Here is a 21,526-nt window from a genome sequence, read left to right as displayed (position 1 = left end):
ATGGTCTGAAAGGGTTTAAGCTACTAAAATAAGTTCAGGTACTCTCACACTAGTGTATAATACGGGGAGTGCAATGCAAGAAAATGTCACACTGCACTGTGACCAATGTTTTGCAACGATCTATCTATATAAATCTTAAAAAGTCCCATTTGTTGCCGACGTGCACCCATTCAAGTCAAAGGGGAGTGCAAAACATCAGACTGCACTGATGTCATCTGAGTGCAGTGAGATACACACAAACAGGCGATGGAGAGTAATATCTCCTTCTCCACACTGTGCTCCGATCCTTGCATGCAAGACAGATCACAGTGAATGACACGCAAAGGAACCTGGAGAAGTGTGGATCCACCTGCACTGCTGAGGATAAACAGGAAGGTACAGTCCATGGTGTGGATGAAGTCAGTGCCTTTGAGGAAGGGGGTTTCAGTTCCAAACACGTAAATAAAGCACCTTCTCATCCACACCACAGACAAGACCTTACTTTTTATCCACAGCAGCGCAGATAATCCATGCTTCTCCAGGTTCCTTTTAGGAGTTTCTTCAGCCTTTAGGCTCGTGGATCTTGCAGCAGTTGTCATTGCTTCTATACTGGCTGTCTGTCACACAACCACACAAGGTGAGCGCCTAGCTCTCTTCACCTCCTTTATTTGGGTAAGACCCTATGGCACTATTTTTCCACAGTGAATGACACTTGGCTCACGCTCGGATCATCGTCTGAGCCGACGGTCATTAGCATATCCATCAGATTCTTTTTTGGCCGGGGACAGACTAGTGTATATCAGATGTGAGAGAAAAAAGTATTATGCAAAGTTTGGCCCCACCACAATCCTACTGATTTGGAGAATTATGTTAAATCATTTTTACCACACAATGAACGCTGTAAAATATAATAGCGGAGTTGCGGGGGTTTGCGTAGTTAAGGTGTTCCAGTTTACAATCAAAATAAACACAAGACGTTTATAACTAAAACCATCATATTCAGACATGAGGCAGCCCCTGCCCAGCTCTAACCATGGCTCACCTGCATAGGCTAGTCTAACAATGGTGGCCTCATCCTGAGCCAGGTGCGCTATGCCAGGCAGGATGTATTCGGGATAAATGTTGACGTCATTCCTTGGCACCTCCTTGACCAGGGCCAGCACCTTAGTCAGCGTCCGCACGGCTTCTGCTTTCACTCTGGGCACAGAGTCATTACTGAGCTGCAGTAGATATGGAGTGATGCGGTCCAGTAAAATTTCCACAGTTAATCGTGGAGCAAGATGGAGGATCAGCTCCAGCGCTGCCAGCTTGGAATCACAGTATTTCAAGGTCTGCAGGCAGGACGTGATCACGGAGACTAAGATCAGCAGGCCATTCTCTTTTGTGTCCACTTCTGGCTTCTCACTCTCATCATCTCCAAATAGATTTTTGATGATATTTTCTAAATCCTTTCGGATGACCAAGATGCGTTCATCTGCAGAACTGAAGGTTTCTTTAGCAAACTGGGCCATGTATGGCTGCAAAAAGGTGTAAAATATTTCAGGGAAAGCATTGCCCCTCTGCTGCTTTAAGTATTCTTCTGCTGCCAGTCGCTTTTCAGGCTCACGGCGAATCATCTGTGTCACCTTTCAAAAAGAAAAAGTAAAAGTAAAATGTTATTACCACAAGTCCAGAGCCACCATTGGACACAGTATCGAGCTCAGATTTACATGGTTTCAGGCAAACTCTACCCTTACGCCAGTCCTGTGACTGGAAAAGATTAGGAATAATTCCTGGTCTTGTGATGTGAGAAGTGTCAGTCCTCAGGGGATGCAAACATAAGAGCAGCTTGGGCTCAGACCTTCTCTATATACATGTGAAGCAATTCCAGGCATCTCTGCCATGCAACAGAGGCACATTACACAAGGAACCTAGGAAATCACAAGTGACTGGACAAGGGACTGAGGGCATCCAACTGAAAAGGACAGCAAAACAAAATCCGGATTTAAACAAATTGGTCATTTTCTGGTGGTAACATTCCTTTCTTGTTGCTTCTCACAAATGTCAGTTGCATGGCAGGATACACTTGTAAAATTCTGGTTGTAAGAGGATTAGAGTGGAAGCTTTTAATAATCAACAAGATGCAAATTTCTTTGTTTAGAGGATTTTTTCTGAGATCAGAACATTGATGGTCCGTTCTAAGACTAGCCCATCAACAGTAGACCGAGGGGAGTAGGACTCCAAAGGACCCACTGCTGATAACAGAAACTGAACACTATGCTTCCAGGCAAGTTTTTACAAAGTTACACATACAAGGAACAAGAGTTAAAGCTAATCAATCACCAGGATTTTCCTATATAAACTAAAGCCAGTGCTATACTGGCACTATCAGGCTAATTCTATACGTACCTTTAGTTGTCAGATTGGATGTATAGTTTTTGAGACACAAGCAAGTAAAGTTACAGAAATGTACAGCCTTTTGACTGGCGGCAGCTGCTGAATTGCTAATATGTGGGTGGGGTTTTGCTACCTATTCCCATCCCTGTCTGCTGCCTGACCTCTAGATGCTAGACTGTATAGGCTCCTTCCAGGTATGAGGTATTTCTGTCATGTGCTAGGGGCATTAGAAATGCAGCCCATACAGGCTAACATCTACAGAGACCAGGGAGGCAGACAGGAGTGGAACAGATAGCTAAACCCCACCCCCATATTAGCTATTGGCAGCTGCTGCCAATCAAAAAGCTGTACATTTGTGTAGCTTTACTTGCCTGTATTTCAAAACCTATACATCCGATCTGCCAACTAAAGGCATGTATAGAATCTGCCTGATAGCGACAGTATAGCACTGGCTTTACTTTATATAGGAAAATCCTGGTGTTGGTGTACTTTAACCCCTTCAGCCCCCGGGCACTTTCCGTTTTTGCGTTTTTGTTTTTTGCTCCCCTTCTTCCGAGAGCCGTAACTTTTTTATTTTTCCATCAATCTTGCCATATGAGGGCTTGTTTTTTGTGGGACGAGTTGTACTTTTAAATGAAACCATAAGTTTTACCATATAGTGTACTGGAAAACAGCAAAAAAATTCCAAGTGCATAAAATTTGCATATTTTATTCACAGTGTTCACTATATGGTAAAAATGATGTGTCAGTTGGATGCCTCAGGTCAGTGCGAGTTTGTAGACACCACACATGTATAGGTTTACGTGTATTTAAGGGGTTAAAAAAAAAATTCACAAGCTTGTCCAAAAAAAAAAAAAAAGTGACTGCTTATTTTTTGCGTCTTGAGCCGACGTTTCTAATGGCACCATTTTTGCGCAGATGCTACGTTTTGATCGCTTGTTTTTGAATTTTGCGCAAAACTTGCGGCGACCAAAACACGTAATGTTGGCGTTTGGAATTTTTTGCCGCTACGCCATTTACTGATCAGATTAATTGATTTTATATTTTGATAGATCGGGCATTTCTGAACGCAGCGATACCAAATGTGTATTTTTTTTATTTATTTAACCCTTTAATTTTCAATGGGGCGAAAGGGGGGGTGCTCAGTGTAGATGCTAGACTGTATGGGCTGCTTCCAGGGATGACGTCCCTTTTGTCACGTGATAGTATTTTGAACACGCCCCTATCACGTGACAAAAGGGACGTCATCCCTGGAAGCAGCCCATACAGTCTAGCATCTACACTGAGCACAGTGTGACCGCTGGTGAGGTTTGCGCGCTCACGAGATTATGGGCGGGTACTTGCTGATAACAATCACAGCCCCGCCCATAATCACTTGCCTGCGCACACGTCACCAGCGGTCACACTGCTCAGTCCAGTGAGACTGGCACTGGGCATGCGCGGGGATGGCTGGAGCAGTGGGCGGTGCATCAGCTATGGAAAGGAGCGATGCGGGGCGGCATACAGGAATAACGGACGCCAGAAAGCCCGCCCCCGTGTCACATTTACAGTATCTGAATACAAAAAGGTACCACTTTATAAAGTCTTTATTTTGGTCTCACATGGGGCACAATAATAACAGGGACCTTTCTAGAATGCAGCCCAGGAGCTGCAGAGGGGGAATCTTTTAGGTTTTGGACGAAATTTCTGCTGGACAGGTTCCCTTTAATGATCAGTCCATTTTTTTTTTTTAATTTCTGACCGATGCCACGTTATGAGGTTATAACTCTGGAACTCTTTAACGGATCCCGGTGATTCTGAAATGGTTTTCGTTGTAACCTATTGTATATCATGACAGTGGGAAGTTTAAGACAATATTTTTAACTTTTATATGTGAAAAAATAAATAAATAAATAAATAATAAAATTGGAAGCTAGATGAAAATTTTGAAATTTTCAAACTTAACTCTGGTTTAAGGGCATAAAAATTAAGTCACACAAAATAGTTACTAAATTACATTTCCCACATGTTTACTTAACATCAGTGCAATTTTTAAAACAATTTTTTGGGGTTAGGAAGCTAGACGGGTTCAAAGTTCATCAGCAATTTCTCATTTCTTAAACAGGATTTACAAAACCATTTTTTAGGGACCACATCAGATTTGAAGTGACCTAAAAGGTGTCTAAGTGACAGAAAATAACCAAAAGTGACACCATTCTAAAAACTACTCCACAAAGTACTCAAAACCACATCCAAGAAGTTTATTAACCCTTCAGATGCTTCACAGGACCTAATGTCATGTGGAAGGAAGGAAAAAAAAAAAAAAAAAAAAAAAAAAAAAAAAAAAAAAAGAGAATTTTTGTTTACTTACCGTAAATTCTTTTTCTTATAGTTCCGTCTTGGGAGACCCAGACCATGGGTGTTTAGCTTCTGCCTCCGGAGGACACACAAAGTACTACACTTAAAAGTGTAGCTCCTCCCTCTGAGCCTATACAGCCCCTGGTGAGCCAGTCACAGCCAGTTTAGTGCAAAAGCTGAAGGAGAATAGCCACCCACAAGTAGAACAGAGCAAGAGCCGGAACAACCGGAGACTGTCCACGACAACAGCCGGTGAAAAACACGCGGAACAAGGAAATTGCCAACAGGCAACAGGGAGGGTGCTGGGTCTCCCAAGACGGAACTATAAAAAAAAAAAAGAATTTATGGTAAGTAAACAAAGAAGGGAATTTTGTTACTTACCGTAAATTCCTTTTCTTCTAGCTCTTATTGGGAGACCCAGACGATTGGGGTGTATAGCACTGCCTCCGGAGGCCACACAAAGCAATTACACTAAAAAGTGTAAGGCCCCTCCCCTTCTGGCTATACACCCCCAGTGGGATCACTGGCTCACCAGTTTTAGTGCAAAAGCAAGAAGGAGGAAAGCCAATAACTGGTTTAAACAAATTCACTCCGAGAAACATCGGAGAACTGAAAACCGTTCAACATGAACAACATGTGTACCCGCAAACAAACCAAAAATCCCGAAGGACAACAGGGCGGGTGCTGGGTCTCCCAATAAGAGCTAGAAGAAAAGGAATTTACGGTAAGTAACAAAATTCCCTTCTTCTTCGGCGCTCTATTGGGAGACCCAGACGATTGGGACGTCCAAAAGCTGTCCCTGGGTGGGTAAAGAAATACCTCATGTTAGAGCTGCAAGACAGCCCTCCCCTACGGGGAGGCAACTGCCGCCTGCAGGACTTTTCTACCTAGGCTGGCGTCCGCCGAAGCATAGGTATGCACCTGATAATGTTTGGTGAAAGTGTGCAGACTCGACCAGGTAGCTGCCTGGCACACCTGTTGAGCCGTAGCCTGGTGTCGCAATGCCCAGGACGCACCCACGGCTCTGGTAGAATGGGCCTTTAGCCCTGACGGAACCTGAAGCCCCGCAGAACGGTAGGCTTCAAGAATTGGTTCTTTGATCCATCGAGCCAGGGTGGCCTTAGAAGCCTGCGACCCCTTGCGCTTACCAGCGACAAGGACAAAGAGTGCATCCGAACGGCGCAGGGGCGCTGTGCGGGAAATGTAGATTCTGAGTGCTCTCACCAGATCTAACAAATGTAAATCCTTCTCATACCGATGAACTGCATGAGGACAAAACGAAGGCAAAGAGATATCCTGATTAAGATGAAAAGAGGATACCACCTTCGGGAGAAACTCCTGAATGGGGCGCAGCACTACCTTGTCCTGGTGGAAGACCAGGAAGGGAGCCTTGGATGACAGCGCTGCCAGCTCAGACACTCTCCGAAGAGATGTGATCGCTACCAGAAAAGCCACTTTCTGTGATAGCCTAGAAAGTGAAACCTCCCTCAGAGGCTCGAAGGGCGGCTTCTGGAGGGCAACTAGTACCCTGTTCAGATCCCATGGATCTAACGGTCGCTTGTACGGGGGTACGATATGACAAACCCCCTGCAGGAACGTGCGCACCTTGGAAAGTCGAGCTAGACGCTTCTGAAAAAAGACAGATAGCGCCGAGACTTGCCCTTTAAGGGAGCCGAGCGACAAACCTTTTTCTAACCCAGATTGGAGGAAAGAAAGAAGGATAGGTAATGCAAATGGCCAGGGAGACACTCCCTGAGCAGAGCACCAGGATAAGAATATCCTCCACGTTCTGTGGTAGATCTTAGCAGACGTGGGCTTCCTAGCCTGTCTCATGGTGGCAACGACCCCTTGGGATAAGCCTGAAGACTCTAGGATCCAGGACTCAATGGCCACGCAGTCAGGTTGAGGGCCGCAGAATTCCGATGGAAAAACGGCCCTTGGGACAGTAAGTCTGGTCGGTCTGGCAGCGCCCACGGTTGGCCGACCGTGAGATGCCACAGATCCGGATACCACGCCCTCCTCGGCCAGTCTGGAGCGACGAGTATGACGCGGCTGCAGTCGGATCTGATCTTGCGTAGCACTCTGGGCAAGAGTGCCAGAGGTGGAAACACATAAGTGAGCCGGAACTGCGACCAATCTTGCACTAGGGCGTCTGCTGCTAGAGCTCTTTGATCGCGAGACCGTGCCATGAAGGTTGGGACCTTGTTGTTGTGCCGAGACGCCATTAGATCGACGTCCGGCCTTCCCCATCGGCGACAGATTTCCTGAAACACGTCCGGGTGAAGGGACCATTCCCCTGCGTCCATGCCCTGGCGACTGAGGAAGTCTGCTTCCCAGTTTTCTACGCCGGGGATGTGAACTGCGGATATGGTGGAGGCCGTGGCTTCCACCCACATCATAATGCGCCGGACTTCCTGGAAGGCTTGCCGACTGCGAGTCCCGCCCTGGTGATTGATGTATGCCACCGCTGTGGAGTTGTCCGATTGAATTCGGATCTGCTTCCCTTCCAGCCACTGCTGGAAGGCTAGCAGGGCAAGAAACACCGCTCTGATTTCCAGAACATTGATCTGAATGCTGGACTCCTGCTGAGTCCACGTACCCTGAGTCCTGTGGTGAAGAAACACTGCTCCCCACCCTGACAGACTCGCGTCTGTCGTGACCACCGCCCAGGATGGTGGTAGGAAGGATCTTCCCTGTGATAATGAGGTGGGAAGAAGCCACCACTGCAGAGAGTCCTTGGCCGTCTGGGAAAGGAAGACTTTCCTGTCCAGGGATTTTGACTTCCCGTCCCATTGGCGGAGAATGTCCCATTGAAGTGGACGCAGATGAAACTGCGCAAACGGAACCGCCTCCATTGCCGCCACCATCTTCCCGAGGAAGTGCATGAGGCGTCTTAAGGAGTGCGACTGACTCTGAAGGAGAGCCTGCACCCCCGTCTGTAGTGACCTCTGCTTGCTCAGCGGAAGCTTCACTATCGCTGAGAGAGTATGAAACTCCATGCCAAGATACGTTAGTGATTGGGTCGGTGACAGATTTGACTTTGGGAAGTTGATGATCCACCCGAACGCCTGGAGAGTCTCCAGTGCAAAATTCAGGCTGAGTTGGCATGCCTCCTGAGAGGGTGCCTTGACCAATAGATCGTCCAAGTAAGGGATCACAGAGTGTCCGTGAGAGTGCAAGACTGCTACCACTGCTGCCATGATCTTGGTGAACACCCGGGGGGCTGTCGCCAGACCAAATGGCAGAGCCACGAACTGAAGATGTTCGTCTCCTATCACGAAGCGCAGAAAGCGTTGGTGCTCCGTAGCAATCGGCACGTGAAGATAAGCATCTTTGATGTCTATTGACGCTAGGAAATCTCCTTGGGACATTGAGGCAATGACTGAGCGGAGGGATTCCATCCGGAACCGCCTGGCGTTCACATGCTTGTTGAGCAGTTTTAGGTCCAGAACGGGACGGAAGGAGCCGTCCTTTTTTGGAACCACAAAGAGGTTGGAGTAAAATCCTCGGCCCCGTTCCAGAGGGGGGACAGGGATCACGACTCCTTCTGCTCTTAGAGAGTCCACCGCCTGCAGCAGGGCATCTGCTCGGTTGGGATGTGGGGAGGTTCTGAAGAACCGAAGTGTAGGCCGAGAACTGAACTCGATTCTGTACCCGCGAGACAAAATGTCTGTTACCCACCGGTCCTTGACCTGTGGCAGCCAAATGTCGCAAAAGCGGGAGAGCCTGCCACCGACCGAGGATGCGGAGGGAGGAGGCCGAAAGTCATGAGGTAGCCGCCTTGGAAGCGGTTCCTCCATTTGCTTTCCTGGGGCGTGAGTGAGCCCGCCAGGAATCTGAGCTCCCTTGTCCTTTCTGAGTCCCTTTGGACGAGGAGAATTGGGGCTTGCCCGAGCCTCGAAAGGACCGAAACCTCGACTGCCACTTTTTCTGTTGAGGTTTACTTGCTCTGGGCTGTGGCAAGGAAGAGTCCTTACCCTTGGACTGTTTTATGATTTCAGCCAATGGCTCACCAAACAGTCTGTCTCTAGATAATGGCAAGCTGGTTAAGCATTTTTTGGAACCAGCATCTGCTTTCCAGTCCTTTAACCATAAGGCTCTGCGCAAAACCACAGAATTGGCGGCCGCCATAGAGGTACGGCTCGTAGACTCTAGGACAGCATTGATAGCATAGGTCGCAAACGCAGACATTTGCGAAGTTAGGGACGCCACCTGTGGTACTGCTGGATGCATGATAGCATCCACCTGTGCTAAACCCGCTGAAATAGCCTGTAGTGCCCACACGGCCGCGAATGCTGGAGCAAACGACGCGCCGATAGCTTCATAGACAGATTTCAACCAAAGGTCCATCTGTCTGTCATTGGCATCTTTAAGTGAAGCGCCATCTTCTACTGCGACTATGGATCTAGCCGCCAGCTTGGAAATTGGGGGATCCACCTTTGGGCACTGGGTCCAGCGTTTGGCCACTTCAGGGGGAAAAGGATAACGGGTATCCTTAGAACGTTTAGAGAAACGCTTGTCTGGATGAGCGTCGTGCTTTTGGATTGATTCTCTGAAGTCAGAGTGGTCCAAAAAAGCACTTAATTTACGCTTGGGATACAGGAAATGGAACTTCTCCTGCTGTGCAGCTGCCTCCTCTGCAGAAGGGGCTGGGGGGGAAATATCCAACAGTCTATTAATCGCCGATATAAGGTCATTAACCATGGCGTCACCATCAGGGGCATCCAGATTGAGAGGGGCCTCAGGATTAGACTCCTGATCACCGTCCTCAGTCTCATCACAGAGAGACTCTTCTCGCTGAGACCCTGAGCAGTGTGATGACGTCGAGGGTCTTTCCCAGCGAGCACGCTTAGGCTGCCTGGGACTGTCATCTGAGTCAGAGACTTCAGCCTGTGATGCTTGAGACCCCCTTGAAGTACGGATTAGTTCCAACTGAGGGGGACCAGTGAGCATAGCCACAGCGGTGTCCATAGTCTGAGGAACTGGCCTGGCCTGCAAGGTCTCCAGGATCCTTGTCATAGCCTCAGACATTTTATCAGCAAACACTGCAAAGTCTGTCCCCGTCACCGGAGCAGGGTTCACAGGCGTCTCTGCCTGGGCTACCACCACAATAGGCTCTGGCTGGCGAAGTGCCACTGGGACTGAACATTGCACACAATGTGAATCATTGGAGCCTGCTGATAGATTAGCCCCACATGCAGTACAAACAGTGTACACAGCCCGTGCCTTGGCAGCCTTGCGTTTTGCGGATGACATGTTGCTGCGTCCTCAGAGCAGTACAGAGTGTCCAGCCAGAAGCGACCTTACAGTGCACTATATAAATATTATATATATATATATATATATATATATATATATATATATATATATATATATATTTATATAGTACCAATAAAGAAGTACACTAATATATCACTGAGGCACTAGTGGGGCCTGCACTACTGTGCAGCTTACCACCCGCTTAGGAGCGGTGTGTGGTCGCCAGAAATCCCTCTAGTCTGGGTCTCCCAGAGCCTGCTGCCTCCTTCCAGCCAGATCGCATGTGTAATGGCTGCCGGCGTCCTTGTGGAGAGGGGGGGCGGGCCCTGGGCGTACACCGACGAAGAGCGGGAAGTCTGCTTCCCCTTGTGCCTAGTGAGAGGGCTGGAGCCTGTAAATAAGGCTCCAGCCCTCGGCGCAGCCATTGAGCAGCGTCTCTCCCCTACCCTGATTGACAGGGTGGGGGCGGGAACGAAGCGGCGCTAGGCCGCAGAAGCCGGGGGCTAAAGTTAAAAACGCCGCCACCGTACAAGCGCGGTCGGCGCCAAGCCCCCGGCGCACTACAAGTCGCAGCTGCGCCGCCGCTCCAGGAGCGGTCGGCGCAGTAGTTCCCAACATACAATCGTCACTCAGCAAAGCTGCAGTGACCTAACCCCCAGCGTACAGCGCCACTGTCCCCGGCGCACTATAACGCTCAGCAAGCCCTGAGAGTGTCCGTGCCTGCCGGGGACACAGAGTACCTGAAGTTGCAGGGCCATGTCCCTGAACGGCACTCCCGCTCCCAATCCAGCAGGTTCTATGGGTCTGTGGATGGAGCCCGGCCCCAGGGCTTGGGGGCCGGCAGGATCCCACTTCCACAGAGCCCCTCAGGGGGATGTGGAAGGAAAACAGCATGTGGGCTCCAGCCTCCGTACCAGCAATAGGTACCTCAACCTTACAAGCACCATCACGGGTGAGAAGGGAGCATGCTGGGGGCCCTATATGGGCCCTCTTTTCTTCCATCCGATAGAGCCAGCAGCTACTGCTGACTACAAACAGTGGAGCTATGCGTGGATGTCTGACCTCCTTCGCACAAAGCAGAAAACTGGTGAGCCAGTGATCCCACTGGGGGTGTATAGCCAGAAGGGGAGGGGCCTTACACTTTTTAGTGTAATTGCTTTGTGTGGCCTCCGGAGGCAGTGCTATACACCCCAATCGTCTGGGTCTCCCAATAGAGCGCCGAAGAAATTCTCTTTTTCTTTATCGTTCCTTTGGGAGACCCAGACCTTGGGACGTTCCAAAGCAGTCCCTGGGTGGGAATAAACAGAAAAACTAAGAAGTAGGCAGAACCTAACTTTACAAATGGGCGACCGTCGCCTGAAGGATGCGTCTGCCCAAGCTCGCATCTGCCGAAGCATGAGCATGCACTTGGTAGTGCTTCGAGAAGGTATGCAGACTAGCCCAAGTGGCAGCCTGACAGACTTGTTGAGCCGTAGCCTGGTGCCTAAAAGCCCAAGAGGCACTGACAGCTCTGGTCGAGTGTGCTTTGATCCCCGGCGGGGGAGGCGCCTGCGTACTCTGGTAGGCGTCCGAGATGGCCGATCTAATCCAACGGGCTAAGGTCGGCTTAGAAGCAGGGAGGCCCTTGCGCTGACCTGTGGTTAGCACAAAAAGAGAGGTGCACCGCCTAAGCGCAGCGGTGCGAGACACATAGATCCGGAGAGCACGCACCAGATCCAGAGTATGCAGCGCTTTTTCAAAGCGATGAACAGGAGCCGGACAGAAGGAAGGTAAGGTAATGTCCTGGTTAAGGTGGAAAGGAGAGACCACCTTAGGAAGGAAGTCTGGAGTCGGATGGAGAACCACCTTGTCTTGATGAAAGACTAAAAAAGGTGACTCCGAGGAGAGCGCAGCCAAATCAGAGACTCTCCTGGGAGAAGTTATGGCAACCAGAAAGGGCACTTTCTGTGAAAGACGGTAAAAAGAAACCTCCCCAAGAGGCTCAAAAGGGGGTTTCTGAAAGACCGTGAGAACCAAGTTAAGGTCCCAGGGGTCCAAGGGCCGCCGGTAAGGCGGAATGATGTGAGACGCGCCCTGCATGAAGGTTCGGACCTGAGCCAGCCGAGCGAGACGCCGCTGGAACAGAACTGACAGCCGAAACTTCTCCCTTGAGAGAGTTGAGGGACAGTTCTAGCTGCAGACCGGACTGTAGAAAAGACAGAAGGGTCGGCAAGGAGAATGGCCAAGGGGGATGGCCGGTAGAGCGACACCAGGACAGGAAAATTTTCCAAGTCCTGTGATAGATCTTAGAGGAGGAAGACTTACGGGCCCGAGTCATAGTGGAGATGACTTCAGGGGGGGGGGGGGGAATACCAGAAGCCGTCAAAATCCAGGACTCAAGAGCCACGCCGTCAATTTGAGAGCCGCAGAATTCGGGTGGAAAAACGGACCTTGCGAGAGTAGGTCTGGACGGTCCGGGAGCTGCTACGGCATCTCTACGGACAGTTGTAGCAGGTCCGGATACCAAGCTCGCCTGGGCCAGTCCGGTGCAATGAGGATGACTCGACGACCCTCCATTCTGATCTTGCGCAGAACTCTGGGCAAGAGAGCTAGAGGGGGAAACACGTAGGACAGACGAAACTGGGACCAGTCCTGAATCAGAGCGTCCGCGGCGAAGGCCTGAGGATCGTGGGAGCGAGCCACGTAAACAGGAACTTTGTTGTTGTGACGGGATGCCATTAGGTCCACGTCCGGAGTGCCCCATCTGCAGCAGATCGACTGAAATACTGCCGGGTGCAGGGACCACTCGCCACCGTCCACGCTTTGACGGCTGAGATAATCTGCCTCCCAGTTGTCCACGCCTGGGATGTGGACTGCGGGTATGGTGGACCTGGAGTCCTCCGCCCATTGAAGAATGCGTTGTACCTCCATCATTGCCAGGCGGCTGAGTGTCCCGCCTTGATGGTTGATGTAGGCAACTGCTGTCGCATTGTATGACTGGACTCGAATGTGCCTGCCCGCCAGCAGGTGGTGAAATGCTAGAAGAGCTAGAAATACAGCTCTGGTTTCCAGCACATTGATTGAAAGGGCTGACTCAGACGGAGTCCAAGTGCCCTGTGCTCTGTGGTGGAGACATACCGCTCCCCAGCCGGATAGACTGGCATCCGTGGTGAGAATCACCCAGGAAGGAGCGCCCTTGGGACAGGGAGAGGGGCCGAAGCCACCACTGAAGAGAGCTCTTGGTCCGTGGCGACAGAGCCACTGACTTGTGTAAGGAGGAAGGCCGCTTGTCCCAACAGCAGAGAATGTCCAGCTGCAGGGGGCGCAGATGGAACTGGGCAAAGGGAACAGCCTCCATGGACGCCACCATTTGACCCAGCACCTGCATCAGACGCCTGAGGGTATAACGGCGGGGCCTCAGGAGAGAGCGCACCGCCAACCGCAGTGAAAGCTGTTTGTCTAAGGGCAACTTCACAAGTGCCGGCAGAGTCTCGAACTGCATCCCTAGGTACGCGAGACTCTGGGTCAGAGTGGATTTGGGAAGATTGACAAGCCACCCGAATTGGGCTAGAGTGGCGAGAGTGAGCGAGACACTCCGCTGACAGTCTACGCTGGATGGAGCCTTGACTAGAAGGTCGTCCAGGTAAGAGAGCACTGCCAACCCCTGGAGGTGCAGAACTGCAATCACTGCTGCCATGACATTGGTAAATACTCGAGGTGCCGTGGCTAACCCGAAGGGGAGAGCCACGAATTGGAAATGATCTTCTCCTATTGCAAAGCGTAGCCAACGCTGGTGTGAAACTGCAATTGGCACATGTAGATAGGCATCTCTGATGTCGATGGATGCCAGGAAATCCCCTTGGGTCATTGAGGCAATGACTGATCGCAGAGACTCCATGCGAAAGTGCCGCACCCGAACATGCTTGTTGAGAAGCTTGAGATCCAGGATGGGCCGAAAGGTACCGTCCTTTTTGGGAACTAGGAAGAGACTTTAGTAAAAACCTCTGAACCGTTCCCGGGCGGGAACTGGTACAATTACTCCGTTGGCCTGCAAGGCTGCCACGGCCTGTGAGAAGGCGGCGGCCTTGGAGCAAGGGGGAGTTGAGAAAAAAAAAAAAAAAAAAATCTGATTGGCGGGCTGGAAGAGAATTCTATCCTGTAGCCGTGAGAAATGATATCTCTCACCCACTGATCGGATACCTGTTGAAACCAAGCGTCGCCAAAGTGGGAGAGCCTGCCACCGACTAAGGACGTTGCTGGAGCGGGCAGAGAGTCACGAGGAGGCTGCCTTAGTGGCAGGACCTCCTGCGGTCTTCTGTGGACGCGCTCTTGAGCGCCAGCTGGATTTCTGGTCCTTAGCTGAGTTAGCGGACGAGGCGAAGGGCTTAGAGGACGACCAGTTGGAGGAACGAAAGGAGCGAAACCTAGAATGAATTCTACCCTGGGCAGGTTTCCTGGTCTTGATTTGTGGCATGGAAGTACTCTTCCCGCCAGTAGCCTCTTTAATAATTTCATCCAGCTGTTCACCGAACAGCCGGGAACCAGCAAAAGGGAGCCCAGCAAGGTACTTCTTTGAAGAAGCATCTGCCTTCCACTCTCGAAGCCACAAGATCCTGCGGATAACGAGGGAATTAGCCGAAGCCACCGCAGTGCGGTGAGAAGCCTCCAGCATGGCAGACATGGCATAAGAAGAAAAAGCTGAAGCTTGAGAAGTTAAGGCAACCATCTCGGGCATAGATTCCCTGATGAGGGAATGCATCTCCTCTAGAGAAGCAGAGATGGCTTTGAGGGCCCACACTGCTGCAAGAGTTGGGGAAAACGCGGCCCCAGCCGCTTCATACACGGATTTGGCCAGAAGGACAATCTGACGGTCAGTGGCATCCTTAAGGGAAGTGCCATCAGCCACCGACACAACGGTCCGGGCTGAGAGCCTAGACACCGGAGTGTCTACCTTTGGGGAGTGAGCCCACTCCTTGACCACCTCAGGTGGAAAGGGAAAACGGTCATCAGAACCACGCTTTGGGAAGCGTTTGTCAGGACAGGCCCTGGGTTTGGGTCACAGCGGTCTGAAAACTGGAGTGGTTAAAGAAGGGAATTTTGTTACTTACCGTAAATTCCTTTTCTTCTAGCTCCTATTGGGAGACCCAGACGATTGGGTGTATAGCACTGCCTCCGGAGGCCACACAAAGCAATTACACTAAAAAGTGTAAGGCCCCTCCCCTTTTGGCTATACACCCCCAGTGGGATCACTGGCTCACCAGTTTTAGTGCAAAAGCAAGAAGGAGGAAAGCCAATAACTGGTTTAAACAAATTCACTCCGAAGTAACGTCGGAGAACTGAAAACCGTTCAACATGAACAACATGTGTACCCGAAAAACAACCAAAAATCCCGAAGGACAACAGGGCGGGTGCTGGGTCTCCCAATAGGAGCTAGAAGAAAAGGAATTTACGGTAAGTAACAAAATTCCCTTCTTCTTCGGCGCTCCATTGGGAGACCCAGACGATTGGGACGTCCAAAAGCTGTCCCTGGGTGGGTAAAGACTACCTCATGTTAGAGCTGCAAGACAGCCCTCCCCTATAGGGAGGCAACTGCCGCCTGCAGGACTCTTCTACCTAGGCTGGCGTCCGCCGAAGCATAGGTATGCACCTGATAATGTTTGGTGAAAGTGTGCGGACTCGACCAGGTAGCTGCCTGGCACACCTGTTGAGCCGTAGCCTGGTGTCGCAACGCCCAGGACGCACCCACGGCTCTGGTAGAATGGGCCTTCAGCCCTGATGGAACCGGAAGCCCAGCAGAACGGTAGGCTTCAAGAATTGGTTCTTTGATCCATCGAGCCAGGGTGGCCTTAGAAGCCTGCGACCCTTTGCGCTTACCAGCGACAAGGACAAAGAGTGCATCCGAACGGCGCAAGGGCGCCGTGCGGGAAATGTAGATTCTGAGTGCTCTCACCAGATCTAACAAATGTAAATCCTTCTCATACCAATGAACTGCATGAGGACAAAACGAAGGCAAAGAGATATCCTGATTAAGATGAAAAGAGGATACCACCTTCGGGAGGAACTCCTGAATGGGGCGCAGCACTACCTTGTCCTGGTGGAAGACCAGGAAGGGAGCCTTGGATGACAGCGCTGCCAGCTCAGACACTCTCCGAAGAGATGTGATCGCTACCAGAAAAGCCACTTTCTGTGATAGCCTAGAAAGTGAAACCTCCCTCAGAGGCTCGAAGGGCAGCTTCTGGAGGGCAACTAGTACCCTGTTCAGATCCCATGGATCTAACGGCCGCTTGTACGGGGGTACGATATGGCAAACCCCCTGTAGGAACGTGCGCACCTTAGGAAGGCGTGCCAAACGCCTCTGAAAAAAGACGGATAGCGCCGAGACCTGACCTTTAAGGGAGCCGAGCGACAAACCTTTCTCTAACCCAGATTGCAGGAAAGAAAGAAAGGTAGGCAATGCAAATGGCCAGGGAGACACTCCCTGAGCAGAGCACCAGGATAAGAATATCCTCCACGTTCTGTGGTAGATCTTAGCGGACGTGGGCTTCCTAGCCTGTCTCATGGTGGCAACGACCCCTTGGGATAATCCTGAAGACGCTAGGATCCAGGACTCAATGGCCACACAGTCAGGTTCAGGGCCGCAGAATTCCGATGGAAAAACGGCCCTTGGGACAGTAAGTCTGGTCGGTCTGGTAGTGCCCACGGTTGGCCGACCGTGAGCTGCCACAGATCCGGATACCACGCCCTCCTCGGCCAGTCTGGGGCGACGAGTATGACGCGGCTGCAATCGGATCTGATCTTGCGTAGCACTCTGGGCAAGAGTGCCAGAGGTGGAAACACATAAGGGAGCCGGAACTGCGACCAATCTTGCACTAGGGCGTCTGCCGCCAGCGCTCTTTGATCGCGAGACCGTGCCATGAAGGCTGGGACCTTGTTGTTGTGCCGGGACGCCATTAGGTCGACGTCCGGCCTTCCCCATCGGCGACAGATTTCCTGAAACACGTCTGGGTGAAGGGACCATTCCCCTGCGTCCATGCCCTGGCGACTGAGGAAGTCTGCTTCCCAGTTTTCTACGCCGGGGATGTGAACTGCGGATATGGTGGAGGCCGTGGCTTCCACCCACATCAGAATCCGACGGACTTCCTGGAAGGCTTGCCGACTGCGTGTCCCCCCTTGGTGGTTGATGTATGCCACCGCTGTGGAATTGTCCGACTGAATTCGGATCTGCCTTCCTTCCAGCCACTGCTGGAAGGCTAGTAGGGCAAGATACACTGCTCTGATTTCCAGAACATTGATCTGAAGGGTGGACTCCTGCTGAGTCCACGTACCCTGAGCCCTGTGGTGGAGAAAAACTGCTCCCCACCCTGACAGACTCGCGTCTGTCGTGACCACCGCCCAAGACGGTGGTAGGAAGGATCTTCCCTGTGATAATGAGGTGGGAAGAAGCCACCACTGCAGAGAGTCCTTGGCCGTCTGGGAAAGGGAGACTTTCCTGTCCAGGGATGTTGACTTCCCGTCCCATTGGCGGAGAATGTCCCATTGAAGTGGGCGCAGATGAAACTGCGCAAACGGAACCGCCTCTATTGCCGCCACCATCTTCCCGAGGAAGTGCATGAGGCGTCTTAAGGAGTGCGACTGACTTTGAAGGAGAGCCTGCACCCCAGTCTGTAGAGACCGCTGCTTGTCCAGCGGAAGCTTCACTATCGCTGAGAGAGTATGAAACTCCATGCCAAGATACGTTAGTGATTGGGTCGGTGACAGATTTGACTTTGAGAAGTTGATGATCCACCCGAACGTCTGGAGAGTCTCCAGTGCAACAGTCAAGCTGAGTTGGCATGCCTCTTGAGAGGGTGCCTTGACCAGTAGATCGTCCAAGTAAGGGATCACAGAGTGTCCCTGAGAGTGCAAGACTGCTACCACTGCCGCCATGATCTTGGTGAACACCCGGGGGGCTGTCGCCAGACCAAATGGCAGAGCTACGAACTGAAGATGGTCGTCTCCTATCACGAAGCGTAGAAAGCGTTGGTGCTCTGTAGCAATCGGCACGTGGAGATAAGCATCTTTGATGTCTATTGATGCTAGGAAATCTCCTTGAGACATTGAGGCAATGACTGAGCGGAGGGATTCCATCCGGAACCGCCTGGCGTTCACATGCTTGTTGAGCAGTTTTAGGTCCAGAACAGGACGGAATGAGCCGTCCTTTTTTGGCACCACAAAGAGATTGGAGTAAAAACCTTGACCTCGTTCCTGAAGAGGAACAGGGACCACCACTCCTTCTGCTCTTAGAGAATTCACCGCCTGCAGAAGGGCATCTGCTCGGTCGGGATGTGCGGAAGTTCTGAAGAACCGAGGCGGAGGACGAGAACTGAACTCTATCCTGTACCCGTGAGACAAAATGTCTGTTACCCACCGGTCTTTGACCTGTGGCAGCCAAATGTCGCAAAAGCGGGAGAGCCTGCCACCGACCGAGGATGCGGAGGGAGGCGGCCGAAAGTCATGAGGCAGCCGCCTTGGAAGCGGTACCTCCGGTTGCTTTCTTGGGGCGTGAGTGAGCCCGCCAGGAATCAGAGCTTCTTTGCTCTTTCTGAGTCCCTTTGGACGAGGAGAATTGGGGCTTGCCCGAGCCTCGAAAGGACCGAAACTTTGACTGCCACTTCCTCTGTGGAGGTTTGCTTGATCTGGGCTGGGGTAAGGAGGAGTCCTTACCTTTGGACTGTTTAATGATTTCCGCCAATTGCTCACCAAACAGTCTGTCTCCAGATAATGGCAAGCTGGTTAAACATTTTTTAGAAGCAGAATCTGCTTTCCATTCTTTTAACCACAAGGCTCTGCGCAAAACTACAGAGTTGGCGGATGCCATTGAGGTACGGCTCGTAGATGCCAGTACCGCATTGATAGCGTAGGTCGCAAACGCAGACATTTGTGTAGTTAGGGACGCCACTTGCGGCACTGCTGGACGTATGAGAGAGTCCACCTGTGCCAGACCAGCTGAAATAGCTTGGAGCGCCCACACGGCCGCGAATGCTGGAGCAAACGACGCGCCGATAGCTTCATAGACAGATTTCAACCAAAGGTCCATCTGTCTGTCATTGGCATCTTTAAGTGAAGCCCCATCCTCCACTGCAACTATGGATCTAGCTGCCAGTCTGGATATTGGAGGGTCCACTTTTGGACACTGGGTCCAGCGTTTGACCACGTCAGGGGGAAAAGGATAACGTGTATCCTTAAGGCGTTTAGAAAAACGCTTGTCCGGATAAGTATTGTGTTTCTGGATGGATTCTCTGAAGTCAGAGTGGTCCAGAAAAGTACTCAATTTACGCTTGGGATACAGGAAATGGAATTTCTCCTGCTGTGCAGCTGCCTCCTCTGAAGAAGGGGCTGGGGGAGAAATATCCAACAGCCTATTGATGGCCGCTATAAGGTCATTTACCATGGCGTCACCATCAGGAGTATCCAGATTGAGTGCGGCGTCAGGACAAGACTCCTGATCACCCACCTCTGAGTCATCATATAGAGACCCTTCTCGCTGAGACCCTGATCCGCGTGATGACGTGGAGGGTCTCTCCCAGCGAGCTCGCTTAGGCGGACTGGGACTGTCATCGGAGTCAGAGCCCTCAGCCTGTGATGCCTGGGACCCCCTTGAATTACGGATTAATTCCAGCTGAGGGGGGCCGGGAAACATAGACACAGCGGTGTCCATGGTCTGAGCAACTGGCCTGGACTGCAAGGTTTCCAGGATTTTTGCCATAGTCACAGACATTTTATCAGCAAAAACTGCAAATTCTGACCCCGTCACCGGGGCAGGGGTCGCAGGCGACTCTGCCTGGGCTACCACCACCATAGGCTCTGGCTGACGAAGTGCCACTGGGACTGAACATTGCACACAATGAGAGTCGTTGGAGCCTGCTGGTAGATTAGCCCCACATGCTGTACAAGCAGTGTAAGCAGCCATTGCCTTGGCACCCTTGCGTTTTGTGGATGACATGTTGTTGTCTCCCCAGAGTAATATAGGGTATACAGCCAAGAAGCGACCAAACAGTGCAGTATATATAAATATATATATAAATATATCTGGTACAGCGAAAAACAGTACACAAATAGAACACTGTGGCACTAGTGGGGCCGCACGTATGTGCTGCTTACCGCCCGCTTAGCGCGGGTGTGTGGTCGCCAGAAATCCCTAGCCTGGGTCCCCCAGAGCCTGCGTCCGTTCTCCAGCCAGACTGCATGTGTATAATGGCTGCCGGCGTCCTGGGGAGCTGCAAGCCTGGGGGCGGGCCTAGGGCGTGCACAGAGAAAAAGCGCGAAGCCTGTGTCCTACTGTGCTCAGTGAGAGGGCTGGAGCATGTAAATCGTGCTCCAGCCCTCGGCGCTGCCGATTGAATAACGTCTCTCCCCTACCCTGATTGACAGGGTGGGGGGCGTTAACGAAGCGGAGCTAGGCCGCAGAAAAAACCGGGAACTAAAGTTAGAAGCGCCGCCGCCGTAAAAGCGCGGTCGGCGCGTCCCCGGCGCACTACAAGTCGCAGCTGCGCCGCCGCTCCAGGGGCGGTCGGCGCGGCGAACCACACACATAAAGTCCCCCAGTAATCTGCGGGGACTATAAGCCCAGCGCACAGCGCTACAGTCCCCGGCGCACTAGCACACCCAGCAAGTCTGGGGTGTGCGTGGCCTGTCATACGGGGACACAGAGTACCTGAAAGTTGCAGGGCCTTGTCCCTGAACGGCACTCCCGCTCCACATCCAGCAGGTTCTATGGGTCTGTGGATGGAGCCCGGCCTCAGGGCTTGGTGGCCGGTAAGATCCCACTTCCTCAGAGCCCCTCAGGGGGATGGGGAAGGAAAACAGCATGTGGGCTCCAGCCTCCGTACCCGCAATGGGTACCTCAACCTTACAAACCACAAGTGGGGTAAGAAGGGAGCATGCTGGGGGCCCCATATGGGCCCTCTTTTCTTCCATCCGATATAGTCAGCAGCTACTGCTGACTAAACAGTGGAGCTATGCGTGGATGTCTGACCTCCTTCGCACAAAGCAGAAAAAACTGGTGAGCCAGTGATCCCACTGGGGGTGTATAGCCAGAAGGGGAGGGGCCTTACACTTTTTAGTGTAATTGCTTTGTGTGGCCTCCGGAGGCAGTGCTATACACCCAATCGTCTGGGTCTCCCAATGGAGCGCCGAAGAAGAACACACTCTTTACTCTTAGGCGAGGTAAACTGGTGCTTTTCTGCCAGAGAGGGTTGCTCCTCTGATACTGGCGGATTGAGATCCAGTACAGAATTAATGGAAGCAATCAAGTCACTAAAATCTGAGTCACCCTCAGAAAGATCAATGTGGCACATGGAGTTAGCCTCCGAGCCCCCTGTAAAGGCATCCTCCTCATCCTGCGAGTCTTCAACCCTTGAATCAGAGCCGCGGGATGAGGGGGGAGAGGAAACCCTGCAGCGCCTCTTAGGAGGACGGGGTCTGTGCCCTGATGATGAATCCTCTGTGAGCTCCAGTGGACGGAGGTCAGAGGATAGGGATCCTAAAGGACCCTTAGCAAGAGCATTAGAGGCACCCTGTGAAGGGGGCTGATGCATATTCATCAAAGTCCTGGACA

General features: G+C 51.6%; 1 protein-coding gene across 3 annotated transcripts in view; it reads right to left on the bottom strand.

The window, feature by feature from the left end:
- The window catches only part of PIK3R4 (phosphoinositide-3-kinase regulatory subunit 4), a 94,817-nt gene that overhangs the window by 52,262 nt on the left and 21,029 nt on the right, over nucleotides 1-21,526 (bottom strand). For all 3 annotated transcript variants that reach the window (XM_075315209.1, XM_075315211.1, XM_075315210.1), the window contains exon 4: nucleotides 1,022-1,604. In XM_075315209.1, the coding sequence (XP_075171324.1) occupies nucleotides 1,022-1,604 (583 nt within the window). The remainder of the gene's footprint in view (nucleotides 1-1,021; nucleotides 1,605-21,526) is intronic.

Source organism: Anomaloglossus baeobatrachus, chromosome 6, assembly GCF_048569485.1.
Source record: "Anomaloglossus baeobatrachus isolate aAnoBae1 chromosome 6, aAnoBae1.hap1, whole genome shotgun sequence".
In the NCBI taxonomy this organism is placed as follows: Eukaryota; Metazoa; Chordata; class Amphibia; order Anura; family Aromobatidae; genus Anomaloglossus; species Anomaloglossus baeobatrachus.
Note: the sequence above shows the minus strand (reverse complement) of the source record. Positions and strands in the feature narration are given on the sequence as shown.